The sequence below is a fragment of the Trachypithecus francoisi genome, unplaced genomic scaffold (genome assembly GCF_009764315.1).
Source record: "Trachypithecus francoisi isolate TF-2019V2 unplaced genomic scaffold, Tfra_2.0 Lachesis_group7, whole genome shotgun sequence".
Classification (NCBI taxonomy): Eukaryota; Metazoa; Chordata; class Mammalia; order Primates; family Cercopithecidae; genus Trachypithecus; species Trachypithecus francoisi.
Window position 1 is genome coordinate 56,182,469 of NW_022681472.1, and position 22,769 is coordinate 56,205,237.

The 22,769-nt window shown below is 36.5% G+C and overlaps 1 protein-coding gene across 2 annotated transcripts in view; it reads right to left on the reverse strand.

The window, feature by feature from the left end:
* The window catches only part of RNF19A (ring finger protein 19A, RBR E3 ubiquitin protein ligase), a 55,437-nt gene that overhangs the window by 17,276 nt on the left and 15,392 nt on the right, over positions 1 to 22,769 (reverse strand). Inside the window, exons 2-4 of one of the 2 annotated variants that reach the window (XM_033202994.1) lie at positions 20,625 to 20,712; positions 14,210 to 14,976; positions 1,665 to 1,873 (exon numbers count right to left, since the gene is read on the reverse strand). In XM_033202994.1, the coding sequence (XP_033058885.1) occupies positions 1,665 to 1,873; positions 14,210 to 14,883 (883 nt within the window). In that variant the 5' untranslated portion in view covers positions 14,884 to 14,976; positions 20,625 to 20,712. The remainder of the gene's footprint in view (positions 1 to 1,664; positions 1,874 to 14,209; positions 14,977 to 20,624; positions 20,713 to 22,769) is intronic. The other variant, XM_033202993.1, reaches the window with a different exon arrangement.

A 22,769-nucleotide genomic window follows, 5' to 3' on the forward strand; every position in this document is an offset into this window, starting at 1 on the left:
AAGCCATTTCTGTCATTTTTTAATTGAATGATAGCCCAGACATACTTAAATCTCTAGAAAGTGACTGGTTTCTCTAAGGTCCCCTACCTCATATAGCAAAAGCACTTACTATGAGCCAGGAAATATTTCAACTATATGGATATAAGCATTACTAGTATCTTTATTTACTATTATTATTATTTTTTGAGACGGAGTCTCACTCTGTCATCCAGGCTGGAGGGCAGTGGCACAATCTCGGCTCACTGCAACCTCTGCCTCCTGTGAGGTTCAAGTGATTCTCCTGCCTCAGCCTCCCAAGTAGCTGGGGATTACAGGCACCCGCCACCACGCCTGGCTAATTTTTGTATTTTTTTAGTGGAGTCAGGGTTTCACCAAGTTGCCCAGGCTGGTCTTGAACTCCTAATCTCAAGTGATTTGCCTGCCTCAGACTCCCAGAGTGCTGGGATTACAGGCATGAGCCACCATGACTGGCCAGTATCTTTATTTTAAAGATGAGACAATGGCCGGGCGCGGTGGCTCAAGCCTGTAATCCCAGCACTTTGGGAGGCTGAGACGGGCGGATCACGAGGTCAGGAGATCGAGACCATCCTGGCGAACACGGTGAAACCCCGTCTCTACTAAAAAAATACAAAAAACTAGCCGGGCGAGGTGGCGGGTGCCTGTAATCCCAGCTACTCGGGAGGCTGAGGCAGGAGAATGGCGTAAACCCGGGAGGCGGAGCTTGCAGTGAGCTGAGATCCAGCCACTGCACTCCAGCCTGGGCAACAGAGCGAGACTCCGTCTCAAAAAATAAATAAATAAATAAAGATGAGACAAGTAACTTGCTCAAGATTGCACAAGGAATAAGCAGAGGATGTGGGATTTGAATTCAGGCAGTCTGATTCCAGAGTCATTCTCTCTTGCTCTATATGACTATGTATTCTGTGACCAATAAATACACACCCCCTACTTGGAGGAGAGGAATATCATTTCCAAGTGAACTACCCAGTGGCTACTGCTGACTCTTTAGGGAACAGTTTAGGTACATTCAGGTCCTCTCTGAATTGCTTCTGGATCCATACCTACAAATTAATACTAATACTACTGAGTTCCAGAAATCTTTAGGAAAGAGAAACAAATCAATCAGCAAACAAGTATAAAAATACATTTACGTTATAAAAGTATTAAATGTCGAATATTCTGTGTTAAAGCTTCATGAGACTTTTTTTCCAGTAGCATAAAGTATATGATTATCTCAATACACTGCTGGCAGAAATATAAATTATTTTTAGTAGAGATGGTGTTTCACCACATTGACCAGGCCGTTCTCAAACTCCTGGCCTTAAGTGGTTGGCCCGCCTCCGCCTCCCAAAGTGCTGGGATCACAGGCGTGACTACCACACCTGGACAGATACCTTTATAATCAACAGTTTCAGACCATCTTTGGCTATCAGTTACATAAATTATCATGACACTTCCTTTTTTCCTTTTTTCTTGGACAATAAAATCTTTCTAATTTCAGAACCACTTTCTTCCACAGGAAAGAATGAGTGCTTCTGGGATAGAAATGCACTTAAAAACACTTTTGGCAAGTGAAAGGAAAACAGGAATACTTAACTTTAAAAAGTTAAAATAACTAGTGTTTTGTGTCAAATATTTCATTAGAAAAAATTAGACATAAATACCTGCTGCTCCAGACTCTTGACTATAACTAATGGATGAAGAACGTATAGTTCTCAAACGTAAGCTCTGGGCTCTCTCTTGTCGAGCAGCATCACAGGTCTGGTTGGGGTGCCAAATCTGTTTACAGTGGTAGCAAAACTCTGTTCCACAGCCCTCTCGCCCACAAGTTAATTTTGGACAGCTGGCACATCCAAATGCTATCACAGCATATCTTGAAAGAACAAGAAAAATGATTTAAAATGTGACATAAAACAAGAGATACTCATTTCAATAAGTATCCAACTAACGATTATTCCTGAAAAACATTTTCTATTTATACATGAGCAAACAGTTATAAGCACAATCTCACCAATATAAAAATGGGGGAAAATGAAGTTTACGAATGAAGATATATAAATGGCGTAAAATATTTTAAAAGTTCAATTTTTAACTTTCAGGGTTTTTTTTTTTAGATTCAGGGGGTACATGTGCACGTTTGTTACATGGTCTATTGCATGACGCTGAGGTTTGGGCTTCTAACGATTCTGCTGCCCAAATAGTGAACACAGTATCTGACAGGTAGTTTTTCAACTCTTGCCCGTCTCCCTCAACTTTTAACTTTTAAGTAGGACACCAAACTGCATTTAGCCTAATCCCAATTTTATAAAAAACCATATTAAATTAATACAGTATTGTATGCACACAAAAAAAGACTAGAAGGAAAAACACCAAAAATCTTAATAATGGTTTTCTTGGTATTGAGTTTTAATTTTCTTGTTTATATGTCTATACATTTCTGATTTTCTACAATTACTTATTAAAGTGGAAAAAGTTAAAAGAAAAAAAGAATGCCTGTTTAAAAATGTAATGACTAAAGGTAAGTTTTAACTGTCAGGTAATGGCATACTGTGCCAATTTATAAATTTTGTGATAATCTTGTAGGTATGCAGAAGTCACACATTTTTCTTTGTAAGATACATGGCAAAAGTGGTCTTTGGTGCCAATCTCCTGCCAAAAAAAAAAAAAACAAAAACTAGTTTCTTTTTTTTTTGCTTCAGATTAAAGACTGAGAACGGTAGATTCATGACTAGCATGAACACCTTTCTCTGACTTAATATTTCTGACACTTTAAAAACTTATGACTTAAATTCTAGGCATTCTTTGGCATTTATCCCAAACAAATGAGTATTTGTGCTCACACAAAAACGTGTACACTAATGTTCACAGCAGCCTTATTCATAATAACCAAAACTGGAATGAGCCCAGATGACCTTCAAAAGGTAAATGGTTAAATAAGCTATAGTGCATACACACTACCATCAATAAAGAAAGTACTGACACAAGTAACACCTTAGGTGAATCTTCAGATAATTACAACAAGTGAAAAAAGTCAATCTCAAAATGTTATATACTGTATGATTCCATTTATATAATATTTTTGAAATTCAAGCAGATTAGTGGTTGCCAAGGATTAGGAATGGGGATTGGGGCAGGGAAAGAGTGGAGGGAAGTACATGTGATTATAAGAGAGCAACATAGGCCAGGCACGGTGGCTCACACCTGTAATCCCAGCACTTTGTGGGGCCGAGGTGGGCAGATCACTTCAGGTCAGGAGCTCAAGACCAGCCTGGCCAACATGGCAAAACCCCATCTCTACGAAAAAATATTTAAAAAACTAGCCAGGCGTGGTGGCACACACCTGTAATCCCAGCTACCTGGGTGGCTGAGGCAGAACTGCTTGAACTTGGGAGGCAGACAGAGGTTGCAGTGAGCCAAGATTGCGCCACTGTACCGGAAAAAAAAAAAAAAAGAAAAAGAAAAAAAAGGAGTAAAATGAGGGATCTTTGTTGTGATGGAACTGGTTCAGTATCTTGACTGTGGTGGTGGATACACAAACTTAAACGTGATAAAATACATGTAACTAAATACACTGCACAGAAATAACTAGAAGTAAATCAGGAAATTTGAGTGAGATTGGTAGATTGTATCTATGCCAATATCCTGGTTCTGATATTGTTCTATAACTTGTGCAAAATGGCACCACTGAGACATACAGTGAGAAGGGTACATAGGATCTCTGAATTATTTCTTACAACTGCATGTGAATCTACCATTACCTCTATAAAACTTTCATTTTAAAAATTTCTAGAAGTTTCTAGTTCCCTTTGAAAGCAGCAACAATCAAGTTTTATCAATGCATGTCTTTTATAAATACTAAATATTTCCTTTTGCCTGGAAATTTAGGGGAGTTTTCAGAGCTGGCAATAAAATTTAAGTAATAACTGTAACTGAGATTGCAGTTAAGTTTCAAGATACTCTATAAAATTGTGCAGGATTTTAAGAGTCAAGGAGTTCCCTCCATTTTTGGACTTGTTGGTCCCTTAGTACCATACTCTTTTTTTTTTTTTTTTTGAGACAGTCTTGCTTTGTTGCCAAGGCTAGAGTGCAGTGGTGTGATCTCGGCTCACTGCAATCTCCACCTCCCAGGTTCAAGCTATTCTCCTGTCTCAGCCTCCCAAGTAGTTGGGACTACAGGTGCCCACCACCACGCCCGGCTAATTTTTTGCATTTTTAGTAGAGACGGGATTTTACCATGTTAGCCAGGATGGTCTCGATTTCCTGACCTCATGATCTGCCCACCTCAGCCTCCCAAGTACCACATACTCTTTAAACACATCTTAAATTCCATCTTATTTCTGAAAGACCAATTATCTAATTACCATTCTCTATCACACACATGTTCAAACAGGACTGAATTAAAGGCAATGTATAATCAGCAATGGGTCATTTAACAAAGCTTCATTTCCCTGAGCTTTAAAATTCCCAAGACAGCTTATTCATTGCAGTCCCAGATACAGAAGAAAGACCTCATTTTTTAAAATCAAAGTTATAATCTAAAGTATCTATACACTAAAGTGTAGTCTTTGTTTTAAAACAATAATGTCAGTGAAAAGGAAATGGCATTCTCTTCCAAACTTTTTCTCTCCCTACCTTTTATTGAAGGAAGGAAGAAGGAAAGAGGAGGGGCAGAATGGGGAAATCTGTGTATGCAGGAGACAAAGCCAAAACTATTTTCTGAAGTTGGTTACAATTTACAAAGGCAGCAAAGAGGTTTTAGCATGGCCAGTTCAAATTCTACTTCCACCGCTTATTATCTGTGTAATTTTAAGTAAATTACATAATCTCCCTACAACTAAGTTTTCTCATACGTAAAACAGGCATTCACTTTAGTTTGGCTTAGCCTCAGTATTCAACCAAAATAATCTTCAGCTTTGGCCTTGGCCTTTAGAATGCCAAATAAGCAAATGGCTGCTCTGATGACATTTCTCATAGCCCTGCACTTGTGCTTGACTACTGACCACGTGATCATACAAGTGACTATCATTTCTACATAAATAATATAAATAATGTATGTTATTAGGACTGAATATTAATATCTGAATACTCATCTTAAAATAAATATTGGTTGGCACTTTAGACATAACTTAACAATACAAATACTTTATATGGTGAAATTTTACTGGCTAACTTAAATGTCCAGTATGTTGCAAGAGTGTGATGACTGTAAAAGCCAAATTTAGGTACATGCTTAACTTTCAAATAATTAAATAGGAAAACAATTTACAGCTAATATGAACACTGAAAGTACTTTACCTATATAAATTTAGGAAGAATACATCGTTTCTGAGCAAATAATATTTATAAAAATACACAAGGCAGATTAATAGAAATTCAGTTACATATAATTCCAACCTTTGTAGAAGGCTGCTCAATATACTAGTATTCACAGCACTACACAAACTTTTAAGAACTGACCTAATATTTAATGATTTAAGTAAAAAAAAAAAAATTAATGAATTAAGTTTAAAAAAAAGTGCTTCTTCTTGACAAGAATTAAAAGCAGAACAATCAATATTGCCCTTTAAAAATTTCATGACAAGTTCCAAAATCTGGTACAATTTCCATAAAAACATGAAGGGGTTTGGCGAGAAAACTGTGAACCTAAAGCATATTTTCTTCTCAATTTTTTCCTTTTATTTCTAACTCTGTTCAGATCTTCTCGATAATTAAACTTCAAAACAGCTTCATAAATTGCTTTTAGATGATAATTCCTTACAGTTCTGAGTCTAGAGACTTAAGCGCATCGAAACTGGCTGCTTATAGAGAACAAGATTTTTGAGATTTATCCAAACTTCATACCAAATACAGTATTCCTCCTATAAAATACATTACTATAAAACTTTCTCTTGAATTATATGAATAGTGTTGATGTTAAAGTGAACATCTATTTAGAATTTTTAAAACAGACAGTATAAAATATATATATACACACACGGTATATTTATCAGGAGCAAACTAATAGCTGGTAGTGCAGGGGAAATTACCAATCCTGCATTATCATGTCGAACATTTAATATTTGATTGCCAGTTTTTTTTTTTTTTTTTTTTAAGACAAGAGTCTCACTCTGCCACCCAGGCTGGAGCACAGTGGCACAATCTTGGCTTGCTGCAACCTCCACCTCCCAGGTTCAAGTGATTCTCATGCCTCAGCCTCCCAAGTAACTGGGATTACAAGCATGAGCCACCAGATCTGGCCAATTTTTGTATTTTTATTTCATTTTTTATTTACTTTTGAGATGGAGTCTTGCTGTTGCCCAGGCTGGAGTGCAATGGCACAATCTCGGCTCACTGCAACGTCTGCCTCCCAGGTTTAAGCTCCCAAGTAGCTGGGATTACAGGCGCGCATCACCATGCTTGGCTAATTTTTTTTGTATCTTTAGTAGACACGCGGTTTTGCCATGTTGGCTAGGCTGATCTCAAACTCCTGACCTCAAGTGATCCGTCCGCCTCAGCCTCCCAAGGTGCTGGAATTACAAGTGTGAGCCACCGCACCCAGCCTCAATTTTTTGTATTTTTAGTAGGGATGGGGTTTTGCCATGTTGGCCAGCTAGTCTCCAACTCCTGTCCTCATCTGCCGGCCTTGGCCTCCCAAAGTGCTGGGATTACAGGTGTGAACCACCACTCCTGGCTTCATTTCTGATTTCATTGTTTAATTTTTCATAACTCCAATCTCTTAAGATAGCTATCTTAGAGCACTTTATCTCTATACTCCCTATGATTACTTATAATCGTAATTCCTCCACTTTGATAATGAAGCTGAAGTTAAAAGAAATAAAGTGAATTGGCCAGTCATTGAGGGGCAGGGCTGGATTTGAACAAATCTCCATTCAGTGCCCTGCCCTTGATTGCTAGTTTTTAAAAATTAAATTAAAACTTCCATTTATTCTTGTATCCCAGAAGTTCATCATACTATGATGGAGATATCTGACTTTGGCCACCTGACATTTGGTCAAAATATATACCCAAAACTAGGAAATAATAAATAAGAGTTGTGAGATTAAAATAAGATTATACATATGTAGTGTTTGTGTGTCTGTGAAGAGAGATGGGGAGAGAAGAGAGGAAGACAGGAGAGGTAGGGTTACGGGGTACAGCGAAAAGGAGAGTTTAGTTCACGGCACATTATGTGTACTCAAATGTTAAAGTACCAACATTTTATGCTACTTCTCAGTATTTTTTAAATGGAAAAGCTAAGATGTCCTTCCCCTAGAACTAAACATTCAAGTCTACTGAATTTACACAAATTCCAAAGAAAAACAGCATTACTTTAATAATATGACCAAACGTTTTCATAAATGTATAATCTGATGACAAAAGTTAGAGCAGTTTGTCTAGTAGTTTTTTCTTACACTAACACTCATTGAGTGCTTCCTACGGAGGTGTTTCACATTCATATGTATTCAATCCTAACCATAACAGTATTAGGCAAGTTCTGTAATATATCAAGAAATTAAATGTACCTAGCATTCACACATTTTGAAAACAGCTTGTCAGGCCTCTTGAAGATGACTTTCCTTTTGTGGGAGTTGCATTTATTTTCCATTGAAAAATAACTCTCAAATTATAATGGAAGCAAATGGTAAAACTAAATTAAATACAAAACCCTTGCTTTACAGAAAATTCCAGGAGTCTCTCTGCTCTGGTATAATAAGTGATATTTGGAAAAAGAACAGGCTCAATAGAAGGTCTCAGAAATAACTGAACACCTCTGGCTCAAACAGCACCCAAACCTTAGTTTGGTGGTTAGCTCCATTTCTTTCTATAGTCCATTATTTAATTCAAGCCTCACTTTCCTTCTCTACCCTTCAGCTGAAGGTCTCTAGCTACTGTACTTGAAATGCTTAACCTAGGAGTGGATGGACAGGAAGAAAGTGGGGAAGACAGGAAGGGGCTGAAACAGCAGTCTCTCCAGAAGTATCTTCTGTTCACTGCATTGTTAACAGGTGATCCACACTAAGAACTCAGTGGTCAAGTTAGGAAAATGCCAAGTAAAATTAAAGAAGTTCTTGTTTTCTATTACAGGATTTGCTAAAAATATTTTTAACATACCAATGTTCAGTACATAGTATGCAGTATTTTCTTAATTTATTTAAATTAAGTCATTTATAATATCTCCTGGGAGAATTTCATAGTACTAACGTTTTACAAATTATACATCAAGCAAGTAGGGATACCAGCTAGGGTGATATATTCTACCTGGAGCAAATTCCTTGTAAGGAACAAGTAAGAAGAAAAAAAACATACCTAACACGAAATGTAATCCTAAGAAAGACATGACAGTCTCAATAAATATTTTGATTAAAAAATGACACTGTCTCTCATGTCACTTCTGTAGATTAAAAGAGAATGAAGAAGTATCTGTAAGTCCAAAATAATTTTTTAAAGCATAAAGCTTTTAACATATCTTTAAATAACTTTCTTTTATCTTTAAAGTAAGAACAGAAAGAAAATATAATCAGAAATACCAAAATTATTTGATCCAGTTAAGGGGAACAGTCAAGTTTTGTATCAGAATCAAGAGGCTCATGATTCTATTTTTAACGTTTTGATTATTCCAGTGAAAAAGGAATAACTTACTTAAGATACTTGAGAGAAGGTCTAGACAAAGTGAGGCTCATCTCCTGGTTCCCTTTTCTAGGATTTGCATCCTGCAGACAGGATGCGTTCTGTTCTGTTTTCCACTACATGCTGCAGGAGAGGCCTTCAGTTGTTCTCAGGCCTACATGCCTGAGACTAATTGGGGAAGTCTGTCCAACTTAGGGATGAAGTGCTAGCAAGCCATTTTGGCTGCATATCCAAAGCCACATTCTTTAGTCAACTAATTACAGAAAGCTGACATGTCTCCTGGGTCATATGTTAACATGGTCTTGAATGAGGGTGGAGGGGAAGCATGTTATTTTTATTGACTCATTAAAACACCACCAAAAATCTTAGTATCAATTAACAATGTTTGGTACAGGAGTAATATACAGGTTGAGCATCCCTAGTCAAAAAATTCAAAATCTGAAATGCTTAAAGTTTATTACATTGTCAGAAGACACAGAAAATGTGATTTTTAAACTTCAAAGAACTACCCACATAGTATACTGAATTATTTAGTGTTAAAATATACCTGGATTAATTTTATGGTTAGGAAGAATAAATTAAAAATAGCACTCTCAGTTCAAGCTATTAACTCTTAGAATATGCTTATGTATGTGTGTTCTAACACATATAATTTATCACTAGTCATGAATTACAACTTCCCCTGAAATGTAGTTTATTCATTATGGCTCGTTATACCCCAAATCTGTTTTCTAAGTCCCATGTACTTACTTTCTCTGGATAAAATCTAAGTAGGATCTGTGGTCTCTGCAAAATTTGTAAAAGGCCAGTCTACAAAAGCATTTCCAGCATGTCAAAAGATGGTCAAGGTATAGCTAAAACACATCTTTGTAGGATGAGAATGAGAGTTACACAGACATTAATTAGAATTCTAAAAATACATGTTATTTAGTCCCTAAGCCTATGGCCCTATTTTTTTTTAATCCATTAAGAACAATATTCTCCACCAGAGTAAGTTATCATTGAAAGCCATTTAAATGTCATAGCAAACCAGCTTGAAGCTTGCAAAGCCAATTACAGTTGATTACATTACCCAAAAGTATATGAGTTATGCTAGTGGCATACAGTCAGGCTGGTTCATTGAACAATTTTTTTACTGAGCATGAGGTTAGCCTGTGGTTCCAAAAGCAAAAAGGAACTTTTCTGGAGGATCATTGGGAGGCTCACAGACAATAAATCATTAATTACGTCCCAGTATAATAAATGTTCTTGTATATTCAAAGCTCCCCAGCAAAGTCAGAAGCACTCACATGGGATGACAGGGATAATGTGTGCTGGTAGCAGGGTGGCCTCAGCCAACTGAAACAGGTGATAGAAACCAAAACAATAACTTTTTGCTGTCTGCCTAAATAATATACAAACTAGGACTCCAAGGCAGAAGGTAATCAGATATTTTTATTCAAGGCAGCTTCTATGCTTCTCCTCCTTGCACACTGGGATCCCTCCCCCAATTTTTCTCCTTAACTATGGCTGTATTTTTCTCTGAACCTGTGAGGACTGGCATGTTCTAGAAGCTGTCTAGCGAGACTCACTCTGGTTAAATCACAGCACTCAAACTTGGCCCTCTGGGCCCCTCCTCAAGTGGGATTTTTAGAAACACCATCCTTTAAACAAGTGTGATCAGTCCTAGCCCTCAAGAGTGGAAAGAATATTAGGTCAGAAACCCCGAGAGATCTTAAATGGAAATCAGGTCAGGTAGAACTCTTTTCTACTCTGTGGTAAGTACAGTATTTCTCAAGGTGTGTTAAACTGTATGTTTAAGTAAAATTAATGTCAGATAGAGAAAATGGCCATGTTTACAAATAACAAATGCAAAAGAAAAAATTCATAATTTCACATCTAGCATTTCTGGAAAAGAACATTTCAAGTGTGTTATATAATAAAAGGGGCTAAATACTACATATATGCCTATGGTCCTGGCACCATGGCTAAACATTTTTATAAAAACCAAATATTCAGAAATTTACCAATATTCCCTATGTCAGATTTAAATTAAAAATGGGGTTTTAATTTTAAAAAAAAGAGGCGTCCTCTGTGTGTTTCAAAGGCTTCAGTAAGCTCCAATAGGTCAGGGAATTTTTGTCTTGTGTTCATTAATAAATCTCCAGTACCTGGCACATAGGTGCATTAAATATTTGAATGATTATCTGATTTTTTAAAAAAGCAAAACTTTGGAAATAGAGATGAAGAATAGTAAGTAAGAGCAATGACAAGTTTACTGTGTACTAGGAATTTTGCTAGTAATAGCATTAAAGATCTCACTTAATCCTTACAACATGATAGAATAGGAACTCAAAATCAGGTATTTACAGCTCATAATAAGTAAAGCTAACTTTTAATGAGGGTTTGTATAGTATCCTATGTTTTCAAAGTATACACACAAATTTTATATTATTGGGTGACATTTTCTTCAAAACACAACCACAAAACCTACATCATCAAGTATGTGAAATACGACCATAACAACTTACAGAGCAGTACAAGCCAAGTATAAAACAAAATACACAAAAGTAATCTCTGTGATGTTTTTTCCTCTGTCCTTTGTGGGTAAGACTACTGACAACCAATAACACCAAAAATTAATGTATAGCCAAATTAATCAAGGACAATTATTTGTTAAACTTATGTAACAATCATGTGGTTGCTTTCATAGTAAGAGTCTAGTAAAGCAAATGTTTCTATTATTTTATGATATTTTATACTTGAGTTAACATTTGAATTATCGTCTCTAAAATATTAATACTGAGCCATTTTACTTTTTAACAATGAAGTCTCAATGAGAAGAAAATGTGCCAAAATATCCCAAAGTATGAGTTTCTGAAAAAAATTTTTATTAAGAAATATATATAAAAGGGTTTATAAAGAATAGTAAAATAAATACTCCTGTATGTACCACACAAGTTAAGAACATTATCAGTAGGATGATTATTAACTCACAATCTAAATTGGAACACTTAAGAAATGTAGTGCTATTAAACATTATGCCAGTATACTAAGCATGAACTGGAAATCAGAACCTTTATCAGTGGCTTTAGAAGTAACCTGGTTACCCCTTGAAGTTCACATCCCCTCTTACTACTCTCAAGAGGTAACCAATAAACTAAATATATTTATTCTACTGTTAATGAACTTTTTTTTTTGTTTTGCTTTGTTATTGTGGAACATCCTTATACAAATCTCCTGGTACACAAGTAAAGATTTTCTCTACAGTACTGATCTAGGAGTTGAAATTCTCAGTTATATAATAAATGTGCGTTCAATTTTAATACACAATGTGGCAGCAGGTTAGCTAATCATTCACCTATATTTTCTTTTGATATTTTCCTTTTATTTATATAACCTACACCTCTGTAATCTGTTTTGATTTTAACATATGTGGTGACAATCTAATGTTTTCCCCCTCAAATAACTAATTCTATATGTTGAATAATCAATCCTTTTCTAGTTGGTTTGGCATGCTTCCCCTAAAATCAATTCTTATACAAATTATAATTTGCTTTAGCCCTACCTACTACGTTCAATTAGGTTGCTAATGTTAACTATATATTATGATGACATTATCAACCAACCCAGGACAAGATAATATACAGCAATTCAGTGACCAGAAGGTTTGTGCCCATGGATTTATTGTCTTAATATTTCCTGGCCAAAGGCTGTGACAACTTAAGTCTCCTTTTCCTTTGTTTTATCATTGTCAGATTTTTTTTTTTTTTAAGACAGGGCTTTGCTCTGTTGCCCAGGCTGGAGTGTAGCGGCGCAATCACGGCTCACTGCAGCCTCAACCTCCTGGGTTCAAGTTATCTTCCCACCCTGGCCTCCCAAAGTGCTGGGATTACAGGCATGAGCCACCACGCCCAGTCGCAGATTTTTTTTAAGCTATTAAAAATTTAGAGGAATGTATGAAGCACCTCTTGCACCCTGGGGTTCTATGAAGGATACACAGAAAATCACACTCTTTCTGTAGATGAAACATAAGAGACATATTCCTCAGTATTTGAACTCTTGCTATGGGAGTATTTGTTATAACAACACACAAAAAGTTTTTTTAAAACTCAAATTTGCTATCCTACTTGAAATCTACTCTAATTTCAAGAGTATAACTTGCACTTGTGCACCAGTGGAAACGCACACTTGCACCTGTGAAAACGTTATGTGGGGGCTGGTTCACAGGATCAAGAGCGATTCAATCACATCCAAGCTGTTTTTCTGTCAGAATACTGTCTTCTGCTCAAGGTATTTAAAGCTACTGTTCATTATTTCTATTTTCTTCCCACCTTTTTCTTGAATATTTAGCCCTGCATACATCCCAGAGTTTGCTTCTGCCATTACACCTGGAAACACAGCTAACCTTGGCCCAGTTTAGAGAGCATTCATAACATATTTTGTTATTTATCTATATTACAGTATAAGTTCCCTGTAGTATAGGACAGCATAATTCAAATCTGATAATGAATAAGATCTGAACCCTACAATTAATTAATTCATAAAATATTAACAAGGTAATTTAAAAATGTTGTATACTACACAGAAATCCTTGGTGGATGGTAAAGTGCTAGTGAGACCTGGGAAAACTGGGATTTGCACAGGCAGGAAACACTACTTTTCTCATTTAAAATTACGGAATGTAGGTTAGATGCGATCTGAAAATTCACTACTCAAGAAACTTTTAAATAGTGGATTTGATTCAGGTAACGAGTCTTGAAATTGTAATTTGATAAATGAAACTCACATCCCAGTCTTGCCTCTGAGATTATACCCAGATAATCTCGGAAGTTCTGGATTTCCCCAAACGTTACTTATAATCTCTGGTTTACTAATACTATGATACATATCACATTAATTGTTTGTGGCTTTTACTATTCTTGAATAGTATATGACTACTGTTTCCCTAATTCTGACAACTGTACACAATAAATGCTCTATAAACAGGAGCTGCTCATCAACATAATAATCAAATATATACACAAAATTATTTTGTTTTAAATGCTGAGAATATGGTATGTGTTAATTCAAAAACTTGAGGCAAATCAAATATTACATAACCCCTAGAACTTGAAACTAGCAAATGCTTATGTATATCAACATGAACACATCATACTGTGGCACATGCTAAGGTAGGTACCTTTCAAAAGGGCCATTTATCTCTCATGAGAAACATGTCAACAAAGAGAAAAAATAAGGAAGAGGGTCATTTGAGTTTATGACCACAAATAACCTCCTCTTCACAAACAATGCTCATCATTTTGTCTGTTATTCCAAAATGAAAATTCTCCAAATGGATGAGAAAACCAATTTTATATACAACTAGATCCTGAACTCTACCACCTTGCCCTTTTCTTCTAAAACTGCTCAGTGAATATGTAATGCAGAGACAATATAGAAATGAGTAAGGCAGGATCACTGCCTTTAACACCTAGCATAGTGCCTGATACACGGTGTGCACTCAACATGCCTGTTGAATGAATTCTCCAGCACGTAAAAATTTTTCTTTTGAGTAACAGCAAATTATTTTATCCACAGAGAAAAAAATTAACTCAAGAAAAATCAAACAATATCTTCTTACCCACAATCTGGAGCTGGACACCACCTGCAATCAGGATCTGCAACAAGCCACCGTCTAAGCATAAATTCTTCGTATTTTTCCATCAAGACATCATCACTTAATATCAAGCGAATATCATGGGGATTAAACCGTTCAGTACATTCTGGGCAACTAATATTAACTCTACTTTCAGAGATTTCTATCCTTAAATATTGTCGTAAGCAATCCACACAAGATCTATGATGACAAGTCATTATATCAGGAAATCTGTCTTTAGAATGCCGCAAAAGGCACAAAGGGCACTCTATGAAGTCTCCAATTTGTTTGCTGATGGAAGTTAATCCATTGTCAGAAGAGGTATTTGTAGAGAAAATGGAGTTCTTATCAGTACACATTTCAGAATGTATACTTTCAATACTTGCAATTCCATCCACCCCGCCATTTAGCTCCCTTGATTTACGTTTGCTATCTTTTTTCCTCCGAAACAGGGAGCCTATTGAAATTCTTCTTTTCTTGGGTGCCTTTTTGACTGAAGGCAAGCTCACAGATGAAGCAGAGGACTGAAGATCTCGATCTGAACCCATTTGCCGATGTAAACTCATGTCTAAAATGCTTGTTAGAATTGAGTCAGGGTCAGTGTTTACACACAGCCCTTCATTATATTTAGAGATAAAACCTATTTCTTGTTCTTGCATTCAGAGTAAGTCATGATGTAAGAATATTCTACTTGGTTCTTTCAGAGAATTCTTCGAAAGTTCGATTTACAGAAGACTGTTATCACAGATGTTCTGAAAAATAAAAAATAAAAAAATCAAGATCATTTAATTATGTTCTTAGTTTGTGTATTTCCATAAATATCAAATTTCAAACAAGTATGTTCCTTAACCATTAGTAGCTGTTGTTTTTTTAAATAAGGCCAATTTATTAAATAGTCTATAAGCAACTACAAGACTAATGCTGAAATAACAAAAAGGGCATACTTTAATCTTAATAAAAGATTCTAGATTTGAGCCGACCTAATTATTCTTAAAATCTTAGAAAAAAACTTTTGGTCATTATCACTCTGACTTCAATGATTTCTCACTGCCTTTAACAGTCTTTCTGTTGTTGTTTATAACTGACAATCAAGTATACATGCAAATACAAAGGGCTAAGAATAGCTTACACAATCTTGCAGAACAAAGTGGGGAAAGGGCTCTAACGCTGCTAGATATAATGACTTATTATAAGGTTACAGTAATCAGATAGTGTGCTATGCCACAAGGATGAATACAAAAACCAGTGAAACAGAAAGCAGTCCAGAAAAAGTCCCACATAGGCCGGGCGCGGTGGCTCACGCCTGTAATCCCAGCACTTTGGGAGGCCAAGACGGGCGGATCACGAGGTCAGGAGATTGAGATCATCCTGGCTAACACAGTGAAACTCCATCTCTATTAAAAATACAAAAAATTAGCTGGGCATGTAGTCCCAGCTACTCGGGAGTATTCTCCTGAGGCAGGAGAATGGCATGAACCCGGGAGACGGAGCTTGCAGTGAGCCGCGATTGTGTCACTGCACTCTAGCCTGGGCAACAGCGTGAGACTCCATCTCAAAAATAAATAAATAAATAAAATAAAATAAAATGAAAGTCCTACATACACACACACACGAGACTTGATTTATGACAAACGTGATGTTGCTGAGGACTGAGAATAAATGGCCTTTAAAAAAAGAAAAGTACTATGTCTACCGGTTATCCACCTGAGAAAAGAAAGGAAACTTGATGGATGGATGGCTCACCCATATGTGAAAATCAATTACAAATGGTTTACAGATCTAAATGTAAAGCTTCTAGGAGAAAAGAGAAGAGACTATTTCAACGGAAAAATTCTTAAACAGAACATACAAGAATACCAACCATAAAATAAAAGACTGATAAATTGGACTAGAATAAAATCAACAGACAGTATTAAGGGTATGGGAGAAGACTTTTGCCTCATATAACTAATAAAGGCACAGTGCCGAGACTATGTAAAGAATGCTTACAAATCAATAAGAAAACATACACAATCCAAAAGAAAAATAGGCAGGGGCATTTCACAAAAGCATATGAAAAGTGCTCAACATCATCAGTCATCAGGAAAAAACACATTAATGCCCCATTCAGAGACTACAACACACCTAATAGGATGGCTAAAATTAAAAGACTGTCATTTCCAAGTGTTAGCAAGGATGTGGAGGAATAGGAACTCTCTTACACTACTGGCGGGAGTGTAAAATGGCAAAACTACTTTGGAAAACTGTTTAACAATATAAAATTGGCACACAGAGATAACCTATTACCCAACAATTTTATTCCTAGAAAGGAACGAGTAAGAAAAATGACATACTTAACAATGCTCACAGCAGCATTAGTAATAATATTCAGAATATTGGAAACAACCATATTTTTATCAGCAGTAGAATGAATACATAAACTGTGGTATATTCACACTCTAAAGCAACGAAACAATGAAAAGGAACAAAATACTGCTACACACAAGACAGGACTCTCATACAAAAGTGTATGTGGTATAATTCTATTTATATAAAGTTCCAAACAGAGAGAATTAATGTACAATGTTAGGAGTCAGGATTGTGGCTACATTTTGTGGTGAGGCACAAAGGGAACTTTTTTTTTTTTTTTTTTTGAGACCGAGTCTGGCTCTGTTACCCAGGCTGGAGTGCAACGGCCCAATCCCGGCTCACTGCAACCTCCACCTTCCGGGTTCAAGCAATTCTCCTGCCTCAGCTGGGATTACAGGCATGTGCCACCATGCCTGGCTAATTTTTGTATTTTTAGTAGAGACAAGGTTTCACCACGTTGGTCAGGCTGGCCTCGAACTCCTGACCTCAAGTGATCCGCCCTCCTTGGCCTCCCAAAGTGCTGGGATTACAGATGTCAGACACAATGCCCAAACTTTCTTAATATGTGCAGTATGCATAGTGTTTACAAAGGTATGTTCACTTTGTGATACATATATGACCCAGAAACTCATGATTAATGTGCCTTTTTCTATGGGTTTTTTTCCTCCTATGGCTTACCTCATAATTAACATGTTTTCTGGAAAAACATTTCACTCAAACAAACTTCACTCATGTTCCTCAGTTTATATTTTCCCTCCCAAACACAGGATAGATAAGGAACAGAGAGCTCAATCTATACAAATATAGTTATGCATCACTTAATGATGGCGATACATTCTGAGAAATGTGTCATTAGGTGATTTTGTTGTGTGATCAGAGTGCAATTACACGAACGTAGATGTTATAGTCTATTACACACCTAGGGTATACTGTATAGATTATTGCTCCTAGGCTACAAACCTGTACAGTATGTTACTGTAGTGAATACTGGAGGCATTTGCAACACAATGGTATCTGTGTACCTAAACACAGAAAAGGAATGTTTCATTCCTTTGGCTCTCCAATATCCTGCCAGTGCCTCACATTGAGTAAATCCAACCAGAAGCCAACTGCCTCTAAGGCAGTCCTTCTAGTCAACCTCCTGAGGGGGGCACAGAGCAGGGTAGAGAAGGGTGAATGAGAGTAGATCTGGACATGCAAACAAAAAAAATCCAGTGTTGTATGTATAAAGAAGAGAACTTGGGAGTCAAAAGACCTGGCTCAGCTATTTTTTGTTATCATATCCTAGATAAGACATTCCTGCATCAGTGATCAGGACCACAAAATATGGATACCACTCACCTCAAATAGATGTTCTAAGAATAATGTGAAACTGACACGTGTTAAACATGCCTAACAAACCTGGCACCGTACTAAATGTTAGCTGAAATGGAATGTAACATAACTTAGTGCTTTACAAAATATGTACCTTACAGCAAGTGCTTCATACGAAATGAATGAATGATGCTTTTCAGTTGCTATTACTTTGTGATCCTTAAGCCATACAGCCTTACCACATCCAGTTTTTTAACTGTGGAAAGACAAGAACCTTTTACCTTCAGAAGTGCTTCAGGATTCGTAAAACATGTTAAGTATCCTGACACTACAACTTCAAGAATTATACATTTACAATATCCCACCAATAAACATCTTCTAACCACAAACACTTCAGCAGGATCTAACAGCCACCTATGTGCCTAAATGATTTACACATCATTAGACAGGTATTCTGGAAATGAAGGTAGGGCAAAAAGTTTGCATACATAGAAAACACTTACTTTCCAAGAGGAAAATCTACTACATGGTCAAATAACAGTTTTTGCTTCTGTTATTCAGCTAAAATTAGCTTTCTTCTGTCACTTCTCAAACAGCTTAAAATATGGAGAAAATCCAGCAATTTTGTGCTGATGGTCAAAATATTAAATCTAAGAGCAGTGTACCTATGTCTTCTAATTTTAATTGTTTTTTAGATGTCTGACATCCAGATGTATGGTACTTCTAAAATAAGCATGCAATAAAAGCAGCGTGTGACAATATTTACTAGCAGTGTTGAAGAGAACCAAGAGGATTTTTTTTTTTTTTTTTTTTTAAGTAAAGACGGAACAGGTACACAGCAGAGTTTCTACTGATCACTAACTTGGTGACTACAGAAGCTTGAAGCTATTCTATACTCAAGTGGAAGTGTCAATAAAGACGACAAATAAAAAAGACTATTTTAAATGCTGCATTCTGTATTACAAAATAATAACAGGCTATTAAACTTCAGCATATGCTTATGCTGAGAAGACGAAAGATGATGAAGAATAAAGAAAACAAATTTAAATGTAATGGCTATGTATTTGTATGTGAGATTGGAAATCCACGAGGAACATTTGCTTTGATGGGAAATACATTTTTAGTATTTCTCACTACAACTCATTTACATTTCACTTTCTGTGAAGTAGGCACATGTTCATATCCTGCTGCAGCACTTTTCCTTACTGATGTGTAAGACGTAGTTCTATTTAATAAAGAGCGTTGCTATCATGTGGGGGTGTGTGTGTGTGTATGTATAAATTGTATTTGACTACATGGCAATTTTCCAATGCAGATATTTCAAAAGTTTTTAACGTGCTCAGATTCACATATCTTTATGACTTTTGACTTCTACATCAGCCTTAGAAAAGCCTTGCCCACTCTAAGATGGTATTTTTAAAATTCCTTCACATATTTTCTACTGGTAATTTGATAGTTTATGAATAAGTCGAGATCAAAATTTGTTTTCTAAATGGCAAGCCAGTTACCTCAACACTAGTTACTGAATAATGATCTTTCCTCCACGCCCCACCCCCTGCATACACACTGATTTAATTTTCTAATTTCTTATTTTTTATTTTTGAGACAGGGTCTCACTCTGCTGCCCAGGCTGGAGTGTAGTGGCACGAGATCACTACAACCTTCACCTACCAGGTTCAAGTGATTTTTGTGCCTCAGCCTCGAGAGTAGCTGGGACTACAGGCGTGCACCACCATCCCCAGCTAATTTTTGTATTTTTTAAGTAACAATGCAGTTTTGCCATACTGGCCAGGCTGGTCTCTTAACTCCTGTCCTCAAGTAATCTGTCCAGCTCAGCCTCCCAAAGTGCTGGAATCATAGATGTGAGCCACCTTGCCCAGCCAACACATTGATTCAACAAGTCACTTCCTGGTGTAAGAATCTACTATCTAGGTGGTATGGACTTCTAAAATAATCCCTTGAAATGAAATACCAACATGTTTTGTTCCAATTTGTACTCCAACTCGCCAGAAAGGTTATTTCCCTGAATTCTCACCAGCATCCTTTATAAGAGTTTTTCTTTTGAGTAGCAAAAAATACATAATTTCCATTTCTTTGATTGCCAAACAATTTAAACATTTGTTCACATGCACTGTCCTCTTCACTACTTCTATGTTTTATCTGTTAACATTTTATGCCCATTTTTACACTGGAATATTAATGCTCCTCTTTGATTTTAAATAATATTTACTTTCTCTAAACACTTGTCCTTCAATTTTGTGATGTTTTGAAGTACAGTTATCTAAGTTTTTAATTCAGTAACATCTAAGAAGGTCTTTCATAAATTTTCCCATTGCTCTATAGGCTTACAAAGTCTTCTTTTGGAGGATGAAACCTAATTGTTACATATTTACTTTCTGGTATTTTTCATTCTTCCTTGTGCAGCGGTGCCCAAACTTTTTGGCACCAGGACCAATTTCACAGAAGACAATTTTTCCACAGATGGAGGTGGGGAGTGGGAGCGGGGATGGTTTCATCAGGCATTATATTCTCATAAGGAGTGTGTGACCTAGATCCCTCGAGTGCAGTTCACAATACTCCTATGAGAAATGAATGCTGCCACTGATCTGACAGGAAGCGGAGCTCAGACAATAATGCTCATGGCTGCTTGCCTCCTGCTGCGTGGCCCAGTTCCTAACAGGCCACACACAGTGGCCCAAGGGTTGGGGAGCCCTGTTCTTGTGGATCCACTTTTCACCTGGTGTCATGTATCTTCAGCCTCAGGAACTTCCATTAGCATTTTTTGCTATGCAGGTCTCCTAGCAATGAATTCCTTCAACTTTCATCTGGGAAAAAAAAAAAGTTATTTCACTTTCACTTTTTATGGATATTTTTGCTGAATACAGAACTCCAGGTTGATATCTTTATCCTTTCAGGACTTTAAATAGGTTATTACATTGTCTTCTGGCCTCCATTGTTTCTGACAAGTCATCTTTCCTGATATTTTAATTCCCCTGTATAGAACGTGTCTTTTTTTCCTTTGCTTGCATTCAACATTGTTTTCTATCTTAGATGTTCAGCAGTTTGATAAAGATGTGCCTAGATGTGGTTTTCCTTATATCTGTCCTGCTTGGGGTTCAACTGAACTTGTTGAATCAATCTCAATCTCTCTCTCTCTCTCTCTCCCACCCCCCGCCCCCCACTCCTGGAATTCTAATTATTTGTATGTTAGTTTGATTTCTGTCCCTGGAGCAACTGAGGCACTATTCTTTTTTGTAATCTTTTTTTCTTCGTTTGGTAGACTGGCAAATTTTCATTGATTTATCTTCAACTTCATCAACTTTTTCTTCTGTCTCCAATCTGCTGTTAAATCCATCCAGTGAAATTTTCATTTTAGATACTGTACTTTTGGGTTCTATAATATCTCATTGTTCTTTTTTTATAGTTTCCATTTCTCTGATGAGATTACCCAGTCACTATGATATTTCCCCCTTTAAGTCCTTAAAATATTGCAGTTGCTATAGTCTGTCTGCTAATTGTAGGGTCTGCTACCTATTTTTGAGGGGGTCTTGACATGGAATGAACCATATTTTCCTCCTTATTTACATGTCTAGTAATTGCTTATTATAAACTGAATATTGTGGATATGTTATAGAGGCTCTGTAGTCTCTTATCTTCTCCTGAAGTGTGAGGACTTTTATTATACTATTGACTGGCTAGTCAACATGAACTTCTGAAAGCTTGGTTTTATGCTCTTTTAGAGTAGATCTGTGGAAAGCACTCATGTTTACCAATCCCTTCTATCTCAGTGGGAATCAAACAAATTCCGTCACCCCTGCAAAAGCCATCAGCTAAAATCTCTACTTAGTTTTTTCTGCCTGCCAGCTGTTCTTTTCCACTGAACTCCTTGGAATCTCCCAAGCACAGTTCTAGGGGATATCTAGGCATCTGAAGGGAGTTTACCCACAGATTTTTGGGCTACTTACCATAACTCCCTCCTTTCTGGGATTTATCCTATTTTTGGCCACTTAACTCCTTCCCCTGATACTTCAAGCCAGTAAGACTCCGACTTTCTGCTTGACTTTCAGCTGCCCTACACTACATAGACTATTCTTTAGGGGGAAAGATGTATAAATTTTTTAAGGAAAACATCTGGCAGTTTTCCAAAGGATATCTTCATCTAGGCTTTGAGATACAGTATTCTTGAATCTGTACACGATGCTGTCACAGGGAATTTTAGCCTACTTATGCATCCATGATCTCCACAATATAACTGCTTACCAGACTGCTTTATAAAAATGATCCTTTAAAAGATTTTCTTGCATTATTCAATACCTGGAACTGTAAGGTCTTCTACGAATGACTAAATCTGTTAAACTTTTTGCCTTATTTGCTCCAAGTAACCTGTGTAAGTATTAATTCATTTATTCTTTCAACAAATATATTCAGTGCCTATCATGTGCCAGATACTCTTGTAAGTGCTGGATAGTGAACAAAATAGACAAGGTCCCTGTTCTGTGGAATTTTCATTCTAGTACATTTAAGCATTGAACAGATACTTCAGATGATATCTTCTCCAAAGAGTAACATGCATAACTTTGCAAGGATCTAAATTTTAATGAAGTAACTCCTTCTTTTCTAAGCATAATTTTAAAGAAAAAAAATTGATTTTTATTTGGGCATATATGGTAGTCCCATAATTGAAACCAGTATTTATTAAAATCCACTTTAAAGCTTTCTTCCTAATAGAGTTTAGATACTTTTGACAGCACTTTATTTTTCATAGTTACAATGGTTTTCTAATACCTGAACATTCTGGTAGACAATTTAAATTGCACAAAAGAAATCACTATTTATCTAACCAAATGATCTAGTATAGAGAATATTCATTTTGCTCACTGGG